Raw genomic sequence first — 11522 nt, 5'->3', positions numbered from 1 at the left:
GTACAACCTCAAAATACAATTATGAGCCTGAAAATGAGCATAATATGGGCGCTTTAAGAAAAGAGACAGAGACACAAGGGTGTCTGCCCCCAGACTCTCTGATTATTCTTTATACAGCCTGAATAACTCTTACACATTATTCACCAAGCCCTAATTCCAAAACAACAAAGTCTTTTGTTAGAGTCTTCTGAGTCTCACATTGCCAGATCTTTCAGTGGAACATTTGGTCACCGCAAAAGACAGCACCACATTAAACATTAAATGAAGTTAACTGTTCACAAAATACAGTAAATTTAGCTATTTAAATTAGCTGATGCATGGTTAAACCTCATTTGCTCTTGCCAGTGAACCGTGTATACATCGTCCACAGCAATCCTACCAATCGGTCCTAGAACACCCCAGAGAGTAAATATAAACATATGCTTTGTAAATCTTTTCACTCATTCCCCAGAAGAAACAAAGAAGACTTGCGTTGTTGCACGATCCATATTTTCTTCAAAACTTGCCATTTTCAGCGTGTAGCTTGCTAGCTCGGCATTTGTAGTTCTTTTCTGTAGCAAAGGGGTTTTAAGAACGACAAAGTTGGTATTGAATGACAAGGCATTGCTGATACACAATACTACGAGGCAAATGGCAGGTTCCTAAAAAGTATCAAAGTTTGGTACCAGCCCTTATTTTGATACGCTTTAATTGATGTTCTACTGTTTTGTTTGTCATTGGTTAGATGTTTTTGTATTAATGTGCAATGAAAAACAAGTTGTGAAAAAATTTTGCTTTTAGAAAAATTTCATACAATTAATTGTGTAGTGTCCTGTGTCTTTGCACAGACTAAATATCTCAGTTGTGGTGCATCATATACAAACCATGATATATCATTTTTAGTGATGACAACCATTTGTTTGCAGACTCAATCATGTCGTATGGTGCATAGCTTTATGCCACAATTACAGTACATGTCTCTTTCAAGACCAAGGGTCCATGTCAGACATGCTAGAATCTCTAAATGAATGCTGTTGTTTGACTCTGCTGTTTCTTTTTTTGCAGCTTGTCTTTTTCGCTACAACATCCTGTCACTGGTTTACTTCCTCTACCTGCTGCTACTGCCATGGTTCCTGTGTCCGAACAAGCACACACTAAGAGGTAAGACAGTCTGTGGTGTATGTTACATTGTTTTTCAGACTACGGTTTGTCAAATTTAATGCAATTCCAATCACTGTAACGTCAGTTTGTCCGTGCTCTGAGTGTTCATTCTTGGCCATAATTTGCTTGTGTATATTTGGAAATAAGTCAATATCAGTTTAGGGCTGTAGGGAGACTGAAATATGCAGTATACTAGTTGCATCCAAGTTTCCGTCAAAATGACATACCTCTTGCTGGCGCGTCAGGATTTATAGCGCAACCAGAGGTGGGGCACCGCTTTATTTCTTTTGATAGCGCATGACAAATCGGAAACAGGAAGCCTGAACGAGCTTGAAGGGGATGCCAGGACTCTCAGAGTGACTGCAAGTCTCTCTTGTAAACTTACTGGGTTAAGTTGAGTTATGTTTTGGTGAGTGAAAGGCTTGATCCGACAAAGTCGGTCATCAAATCAGATCATTGACATTGCTCCTGCCAGTTCTGCCGTTGTTTACTTTTTTCTTCTTCTTCTAGTCTGTAGAAATAGCAAAGTTGGTAGCCTTTTCTCATTAGCGCCACCTCTGTTCAGGAGAAGACTTCAACTTAGACTACCACGCGCGAGGATAAACAGTTAGGGCGCTCTCATGGCGTCGCATTTGCGGTCGCCAGCTCGGCTGTGGCTAGTGAAAGAAACAAACTCAACAAAGTTTTGTTTGGGGTCACCTAAATACGTTATGTACCAGGTTTGGTGAAGATTAGGTTAATTATGCACCAAAATAAGCAGAAAAAAAATCTAAAATGGCCAAACACTATGTAGGTGCAAATGGGCGTGGCCTACATCAGTCAAATTGGCATCATTCAAGGAACACACTGTGCAAATATTGCTTGGCTATGTCTCATGGTTTATACGTTATTAAACCATGTAATAACTAACCACATGATGGCTCTGTTTGTATCATGTTTTACAGTAATATGTTAAGCATTTCCATATGGTTCTCAACTTTTAAAATACAATTTCAATGAAAAAAATCATATAAAATCACTGAAACATGTTAGAATAAAGAGAGAAATAAATTTTTGTTACACTTTACTTGAAGTTGTCTACATAAAAGTGACATGGCAATGTCATGAATGTGTCATAAAACCTTATAAACATGTCATACCACATTTATTACATAACTCTTCTTTCAGTAAGTGTCATTCAGCTTGTAATGACTAGTTATGGTTAGGGTTAGGGTTAGGGTTCATGTGTCATGACTCATTAGATTAGATTAGATTCAACTTTATTGTCATTACACATGTACAGGTACAAGGCAACGAAATGCAGTTTGGGTCTAACCAGAAGTGCAATAGCAGTAAGTGCAGGATATACAATGGTTCCGTAAGTGCAAGACATGGAATGTAATGAAAATATAGAAAAGAACTATTATAAACAGAGTTTTACAGATGGGTTTGTCCTATGAATACAAATATAGATAACAGGTATTGTGAGCAAGATACAGCTAGGAATTTGGTGGATTTATCATAATTGCAAATTTTTACAGATATGTGCAAACAGCATAATATACTATGAATAAGGTAAAGTTTGGGCAGAAACTATCGAATTAAAGTGGGTGGAAAGTAATTGCATATTACAGTTAAAGTACGGTAGTGCGGATGTAAATGTAAACAATTGTACTGTAAATAAATAAAAGTCAGCAGTGCAAATGAAGTAAGTAGTGCAAAAGGTAAGTAGTGCAAAAGATGCAGATGTAAACAGTCGTTACTAAGTAACAGTCAGCAGTGCAGATGAACATTATAATATTGCAGATAACAAAATGGAGGCAGGTGGGAGGAGGGAGGGAGAGTCTGTCAGTTATGAGGGGAGTGGGATCAATGGGATTAGAGTTCAAAAAGAGACAGCTCTGGGGAAAAAACTGTTCTTTAGTCTGCTGGTCCTGGTCCGGAGGACCCTGAAACGCCTGCCGGAGGGCAGGAGAGAAAACAGTCTGGGCTGGGTGAGAGGAGTCTTCAGGATGCTGCGAGCTCGATGCAAACAGGTTTCTCTGGATGTGCTCGATGGGGGCAGTGGAGTCCCGGTGATGCGCTGGGCGGTTTTCACCACCGCTGCAGTGCCTTGCGCCTGCAACAGAACAGCCCCATACCACACTGTTGCACAGTTTGTCAGGATGCTTTCTATTGCACAGCGATAGAAGTCACCAGGATAGTTGAGGAAAGCTGATTCTTCCTCAGTGTCCTCAGGAAGAAGAGGCGCTGGTGAGCCTTCTTGACCAGGCAGGAGGTGTTGGTTGACCAGGACATGTCCGCCGAGATGTGGATCCCCAGAAACTTGAAACTGGAGACACGCTCAACAGCCATTCCATCGATGTGGATGGTGTCGTGCGTGCCTCTTGGCTCCTTTCTGAAGTCCACGATGAGCTCCTTGGTTTTGGTGGTGTTGAGGAGCTGGTTATTTTCAGTGCACCAGTGGCCAGGTGCTGGATCTCCCTGTAGGCAGTTCATCGTGTGTTGCTGATGAGACAATCACCGTAGTGTCGTCCGCAAACTTGATGATGGATTAGATTCGTACACAGGCTTGCAGTGGAGGTGAAGAGGGAGTAGAGAAACGGGCTCAGCACACGCCCTGTGGTACACCAGTGTTGGTGTGATGGACGTGGAGCAGTTGGGGCCTGATCGAACATTCTGGGGTCTGTTGGTAAGAAAGTCCAAAATCCAATTGCACGTGGAGGGTGTTGATGCCCAGGTCTCCAAGTTTGGCTATTAACTTAGCCGGGATGACAGTGTTGAATGCTGAGCTGAAGTCAACAAACAGTATTCGTGCATAAGTGTTCTTATTGTCCAGATGTGTGAGCACAGAGTGCAGTGCATGGAAACGCATCCTTGAGCCCTATTGCTAGGTAGGCGAACGGGTGAGTCCAATGATGGTAGCGAGTCCTTTAGGTGTGCCAGGACCAGCCGCTCAAAGCATTCATTACGATGGGTGTGAGTGCTACAGGGCGGTAGTCGTTAAGGCACTTCGGGCTGGAGTGTTTGGCATGGCAAAATGGACGTGCATTTAAAGCATGTTGGTACAGCAGCTTGGGCAGAGACAGGTTGAAGATGTCTGTAAAACTCAGGAGCTGCTCCGCACATGCCCTGAGTACGCGTCCGGGATGATACCGGTCCAGCAGCCTTGTGCTGTGCTGATCCTGCTCAGTGCCTTGCAGACATCTGTGGAGGAGAGTGTGATGGGGGGGTGGTCAGCTGAGGGTTTGAGCTTGGTGGCAGTTTCTCTGTTGTCTCTTTCAAAGCGAGCATAAAGTCATTAAGCTCGTTCAGGAAGTTGACATCAGTGGCTAGGGGTGGAGTGAGTGGGTTTATAGTCACTGATGGCCTGAATGCCCTGCCACATGCGTCGAGGATCAGCGTTGGAGAAGTGTCCCTCTATCTCAGCTTGTAGCAGTGCTGGCCTCTTTGATGCCCCTTTTCAGATTTGCCCTGATGTGCTATAGGCCTGTGCGTCTCCTGATCTGAAGGGTATTGCGTGTCTTCAATAGGAGTCGCACTTTCCTGTTCATCATGGCTTCTGATTTGGGTATGTGGTGATCTGCTTCGGGTTGTAACAGTGTCTATGGGGTGTTAAATAAACCAGTACAGAGGAGTGTAGCGTCAATGTCCGTGTGAGAGCCACTGGTGGCTTGAGTAGCAAACGTACTCCAGTCTGTGTGTAGAAACTTTCCTGAAGTGATGAATTGCTCCTGCAGGCCACACCTTGATGGTCTCACTGATGGCTTCACGCGGGTTGATGAGAGGTGCATATTTGGGGGTGAGGAACAAAGAAAGTGATCTGACTGTCCCAGGTGGGGGAGGGGTGTCGCGACGTAGGCTCCAGCCATGTTTGTGTAAACATGGTCTAAGTTTGTTTCCTCTGGTGTGACAAGAAACATGCTGGTGAAATTTTGGTAGCACTGACTTCAAGTTTGAATGATTAAAATCACCAGCGACAATAAACGCAGCTTCCAGGTGAACGGTCTGTTGTTTACTAATGGCTGCGTGAAGTTCTTTCATAGCAAACTTGGCGTCAGCTCGTCGACTCATGTCACTCTTATGTAGAAATCTTCAAGTAAAGTGTTTTTGAAATTTCCATCAAAGAATGACAAAAATCTTCATGACTCACTGTAACTATCTAGGTAGTCTTGCTTTGCCAGATCTCCACAGTTCTGCGTAGGTGGGTCTGGCTAGTCCACACAACATTCCTGGATAGGTGAATAATCCATGTCAGGGGTTGGTTGCATTTCTTTAAACCAATCCCAATTGTCTTGGGCCGCATTAAGCTCCGAATGAAAAAGAAAAGAAAATGCCACATACAATATTAAATGAAGTTAACTGTTCACACAATACAGTGAGCTATTTAAATTAGCTGGATACATGGTTAAAAATCATTTGCTCTTACCAGTGTATCACCGTGTGTATTTTGTCCACAGCAAATCCCTGCCAATTGGTGCCAAAACAACCCAGTTAGATTTCTTTACAATAATTTCCCGAACAAGCCAAGCTGGCCTGTCTTGTTGTACGATCCAGATTCTCTTTAAAACTTGCCATTTTCAGCCTGTAACGTTGCTCAGAGGTTCCGGAGCTTAAAGTGATTTGATTTGATATCACAGTATTCATTATCGATATCACAATATCACATTTTGTCAATATCGTGCACACCTAGTTGGTAGTTAGCAGGATGTCCCAAAAAACTACTCCCCAGTCTCTCGCCCGCCCAGAAAGCAACCCGAGTACATAAGCCATTTTTGTGGCATCGTGAGCATAGGTTAGAGATTGATGACCGAACACAAGTGAACACTGAAACAGGAATCATTTCCATTCTTCTAAACTCCCGCTACATCGTTCAGGAACAGGCACAAAAGGTTCACAGGGCTGAAAGTTACTCACGGGTACAGCTTGGGAAGGTGAGGAATCTGTCGGAGACTGAGCTGAAAGCTGAGGTGGATGGTTTTCCTCTCAAGGCATGATGGTAGAGAACTGGTGAAGGGAATCCATGATTCCTTGCAACATCTGAGATTGTTGGCCGAGCAGTATGCCTTGGAAGGCCACCGCATGGGGGAGCAAAAAACCTTGAGAGTTTGAGTCAGAATCTGCCGGGTCCATTTTTTTGGCCAGATCGTTGTGTTATGGAACGGCACTAGAGGTTGGACCCAAAAGCAGGTGTGACGCACGGGAAATACGTTCAAATGAATAGTGCAAGGGGCAAGGGGGTGTTGTGTCCAGGGAATCCAGTGGTGAGTGATGGGTGCATTGCGCTCTCCAGAGCATCTCCAGTGAATCAGTGTCTTTTGTTTGTGGCGTCAACCCTGTGGTAATGGTGTCCTCCAGAGTCTAACAAACAATTTCAAAACTTCTTTGCATGCTTTGGGGGATGATTAGAGAATGAGCTTCACATGACGCAGTCTGCAAACTAAATAACGCCCACAACTCACAGTCACAGAGCAGGAGGGAGAAACATAAAAAATAACAAACAGGGAAACAATTATTACATACAAACGGAGAAAAAAGGGCTGCCGACATGGCATTATGACAGTGGGTTTTGAATAATTTACAATCCTGTAATTGTCTCCATCTGTTGATAGCCCAATCAAGTGGCATTATCGCCTTCATGTCTTTCCCTTTCCCTATTAGCTTTTAGGTCTTTGTTTAATAACCTTATTTTCTGTGATGGTCCTACTCCATTATCAGCCATGACTCTAGCAGATAACTTGTAAAATAACACTGAAATACAATTAGGCCTGCATAAACAAATCTCCTGCTTCCTTTTCCCGGTTCAGAAGGCTGGATACTAACACAGGCTTTCTGCTGTTACAAAGAAATTGATGACCCATCAGAATGTGTAGCTGTAGGAAATCCTTCTGTGTCTGCGTGGGAAAAATCAAACCCGGACTGAAGCCTTGCTAAAGACTATATAAAAATGGGTTACTTTTTATTGTTAGTCTCGTTTGCTGTTAGTAGTCATTCATTCATTGGATCATTGAATGAAAAAAGACAGCTTCAGAAAAATAAAAAGATTAAATTTAGATAAAATTAAAAAATTTAAAGTTACATTTTACACTTTAAGTAACATTTTCAATGCAGGGATTTTACTTGTTATGAAGTATTTTTACAGTGTAATATTGGTACTTTTACTGTGAAACTTTAAAATACTTCCTCCACCCCTGGTATCATAAATGATACAAACCCACTGAGTGTACGCTCTTCTTGTGAAGATTATACATGTGTGGGTTTGAGTATCTCCCCTGATATTTCCCCACAATTTTGAATGAAAATTGCTCTTTTCCCAACTGACTTATGATTGTTCGTCCCAGTTGCTAGGGGGCTAAAGTCATACATTTATTTTCCAGTCCTCCGTTCTGTCTCTATTCCTGATAGGCTTTCTGATTTGGTAATTAAACTGCGTTAAGAGGCTTTTATTTTGGTGGGTTAAGGGGGGGGGGGGGGGGGGTGGGTGACATAGATCAACCAGGAGTTCCCCTAAGGAAACCCAGGCCTGCCAAAACCTGACTCACATACATACATACACACACACACACACACACACACACACACACACACACCACACACACACACCCAGGAATTACATTCAACACTAATAGGAAGCAGCACTGTGGGCTCAGAGGGAATTACAGTTTTCATTCAAACAACCAACACACACCCCCACAATTTCCACAGACCAATCATCCCACCCACACCAAATCCCCACCCCCACCCCCACCAATGCTTACACACTGTAATCAAAAGTATTACACAATTATCGAAACAAAACAAAACATTGACCCAGATGTGGACCACTATAAGCACAATGTCAGCCTCACACTTTTTGCAAAACAATACACACAGTGATTTGCAAAACACACTTTTATACATTAGACACAGAGGTATATCCGGATGTCACTTCCTTGCAATTCCAAAGCACTGACTGTCAAATTACATCACCTACAAACCTCTGACACACAGCCATCAGGTGCACAAACACATGATTTCTTAATTGTGGACCAACCAGCCAGATTTACAGTAAGAGACAGTTTAAGTCAGAACTGGATATTAACTATTGTCATGTGTTCAGATATTCAATTACACTCTTATACATGCATAAGACCCTGGGATTTGTATGGTCCTAGGAGGAGTATTCTCTATAACAGTGATGCTTTGGCACTGTGACAAAATCAAGGATTGTATCTTTAAAACCACCGGGAGAATGAAGGATTCATATTTAAATGGTGAGTTTTGTTGTCAAGCAATGGTACTAAGTGTCTGTTTTTCATTTTTTTGAAGAGATGAGGTCTGGGTACGATATTATCTTTAAATCCTTGAGTATTGTTTTAATGAAACAAGGCATATCTCTACATGTATGATGTCACTGTTAATCCATTGCGGCCTGCAACCAATCAGACTTAGGTATTCATACAGACCGGGTACAAACAGCAGTATTTTAGTGGAGAAAGACCACTGTGCTGCTCTGGAAGTTGTTGGAAGTCCATGAGAGTGTCATGGACAAACAGTTCCCTCCATGCTCCCTAATACCTCCATACTCTAATCCAGTTTGTTTTGTGTGCTGTTTCCTGGACGTGCAGACACTCACTGCGTTTGAGACATGAAAAATGTTGAAATGAGATGGTATCTCACCAGGTTGGGGTAAAAGACAAAGAGGAAAGCTGTTTATGTTGCATGTGTGAACATGACTAAAAGAGATTAAAGGCTGCAGCGCTGAGGTGTCAGCAGGACTGCTCTGTGTCTGCTGGATGGAGTATGGCATTTGTTTCACAACACTTCATTACAGTAACATTTCATAATGTTGATGAAATATTAAGGTCCTATTTCAGGTTGTTTTGGAAACTTTCTTATAACTGGGTGAAACAGGTAAAAAAACAACAGTCAATTATAATAATAAATATAATATATCATATTAATATTTCTAGAGGCTAAGCCCAAGCTTTAAGCCCCTGAGGTGCCTTTCTAAAGGTAGAATAATTGATGCACTTTTTTACCTTTTTGATAAATGAAAGTCCAAGTCATATTTGCAATTAACACAATTGGTTCTATTTATTTCCATGAGATATAAGTTAATAGTCGAGACAAATTACTGCTTTTATGTATACTTGTGTGGTGTTGCTGTGCGTGTGTGTGTGTGTGTGTGTGTGTGTGTGTGTGTGTGTGTGTCGCCGTGTATGGGGCGCCGTTTGTAAAGCGGCTCGTGCTGAAAATAACAGCAACATTTTGTCACATTTAGCTTTAAATAATGTTAAAAAACCTGGTATGAAATTTTGAGGGTCACTTTCTTGCACTTTTCAAAATATTTGTAACTTGGAAATATTTTAAATAGTTAATCCAATATTAAATGTTACACCTAAATGTTAAATGTTAAATGTATATGCTAAATCTAAATCTAAATGTTAAATCTAATCTAATTTAAATCTAAATCTAATGTTAAATCTAAATATTAAATCAATCTAAATCTAAATGTTACATCTAATCTAAATGTTAATCTAATCAATGTTTAAATCTAATCTAAATCTAAATTTTAAATCTAAATATAACTAAATCTAATGTTAATCTATCTAAATGTTAATCTAAATATAAATTCTAAATCTAAATGTTAAATCTAAATCTAAATCTAAATGTTCATCTAAATAATTAAATCTAAATCTAAATGTTAATCTAACATCTAAATCTAAATGTTAAATCTAAATATAAATCTAAATCTAAGTTAAATCTAAATCTAATATCTAAATGTTTCGGGTGAAACTAAATATTTAGCTAATATGCAAATTAATCGGTAACCGGAAGTACCAAAATAAAAGCTCGAGGAGGTCATTGTATGTTTAGTGTCAAATAACGAATAAAATCCTCTCATTGGGAATATGGACTCTTGAATTGATACCGTAAATAACTACCTAAATAATACCACAGTTGGGGAAAACTGTATTTGAGAGTACTTTGAGTTTTTAGTGTCACTTTTATGAATGTGTGGGAATTATACCACTATAGCCAGCCACGAGGGGCTCACTTTGATTGGTCTGTCCCGTTCGCTTGCATTAAGGTCAGCAAGAGCCTATCCCCGCCCGCCCCGACAAGCACTGACAAGTCACTGCGAAATGTCCAACAAATCCGCGTTAGCCGAGAACATCGGCAGAGCCGTCCCGGTGGCTGAACAAACTTATTCAACACGCGACAGCGACAGCCTCAGGCCCCCGCAAGCCATCTCGGTAAGCATTTTTCCAAATCACGGAGCTACATTGTCTTGTTGTCAAGGTAGTAGCAAATCTCTACTGGCTAGCTACCGTTAGCTAGTTTAGTTAGTTAGCCTTGACAACAGGGTTGCTAGCTCCGTGATTGGAAAACTGCTTACCGAGATGGCCTGCGGTGGCCCGAGCGGTCGCTGTCCGCTGTTGAATAAGTTTGTTCAGCCACCGGGACGGCTCTGCCGATGTTCTCGTACGCGGATTCGTTGGACATTTCGCATGTCTTGTCAGTGCCTTGTCGGGGGCGGCGGATAGGCTCTTCTGACCTTAATGCAAGCGAACGTGACAGACCAGTCAAATGGAGCCCCCCGTGGCTGGCAAGTGGCTATAATTCCCACACCATTCATAAAAGTGACACTAAAAACTCAAAGTACTCTTCAAATACAGTTTTCCCCACTGTGTTTATTATTTTAGGTAGTTTTTCACGGTTATCCAAGTTCAAGAGTCCATATCTCCCAATGAGAGGATTTTTATTTGTTATTTGACACTATAAACATCACTCGGACCCCTCGAGCTTTTTATTTGGTACTTCCGGTTACCGACATTAATTTGCAATTAGCTAAATTTAGTTTCACCCGAAACATTAGATTTAACATTTAGATTAGATTTAACATTTAGATTTAGTTTAATATTTAGTTTAACATTTAGTTGATTTAAGATTACATTAGATTTAAATTAACATTTAGATTTATATTTAAAATTTAGATTAACATTTAGATTTCGATTTAGATTTGATTTTAGATTACATTTAGTTTAGATTTAGTATTTAACATTTAGATTTAGATTTAGATTTAACTTTAGATTTAGCATTTAAGATTTAGATTAACATTTAGATTCGATTTAAGATTATATAAGATTTACATTAGATTTAACATTTAGATTTAGATTTAATTTATATTTAGATTTAACTTTTAGATTTAATTTACTTTAGATTTAGATTAACATTTTAGTTTAGATTAGCATATAGATTAACATTTAACATTTAGGGGTAACAATTTAATATTTGGATTTAACTATTTAAAATATTTCCAAGTTGACAAATATTTTTGTAAATATGCAAGAAAGTGACCCTCAAAATTTCATACCACGTCTTTAAACATTATTTAAAGCTAAATGTGACAAAATGTT

General features: G+C 40.3%; 1 protein-coding gene and 1 long non-coding RNA gene across 4 annotated transcripts in view; one reads left to right on the top strand and one right to left on the bottom strand.

The window, feature by feature from the left end:
* piezo1 (piezo type mechanosensitive ion channel component 1 (Er blood group)) overlaps window positions 1–11522 on the top strand; it is a 134191-nt gene that overhangs the window by 22358 nt on the left and 100311 nt on the right. For all 3 annotated transcript variants that reach the window (XM_032527470.1, XM_032527469.1, XM_032527468.1), the window contains exon 2: window positions 1045–1140. In XM_032527470.1, the coding sequence (XP_032383361.1) occupies window positions 1045–1140 (96 nt within the window). The remainder of the gene's footprint in view (window positions 1–1044; window positions 1141–11522) is intronic.
* Window positions 1–11522, bottom strand: part of LOC116696474 (uncharacterized) — a 21128-nt gene that overhangs the window by 5098 nt on the left and 4508 nt on the right. The window lies entirely within an intron of this gene.

This window comes from Etheostoma spectabile, chromosome 10 (assembly GCF_008692095.1).
Source record: "Etheostoma spectabile isolate EspeVRDwgs_2016 chromosome 10, UIUC_Espe_1.0, whole genome shotgun sequence".
NCBI classification, from domain to species: domain Eukaryota; kingdom Metazoa; phylum Chordata; class Actinopteri; order Perciformes; family Percidae; genus Etheostoma; species Etheostoma spectabile.
Note: the sequence above shows the minus strand (reverse complement) of the source record. Positions and strands in the feature narration are given on the sequence as shown.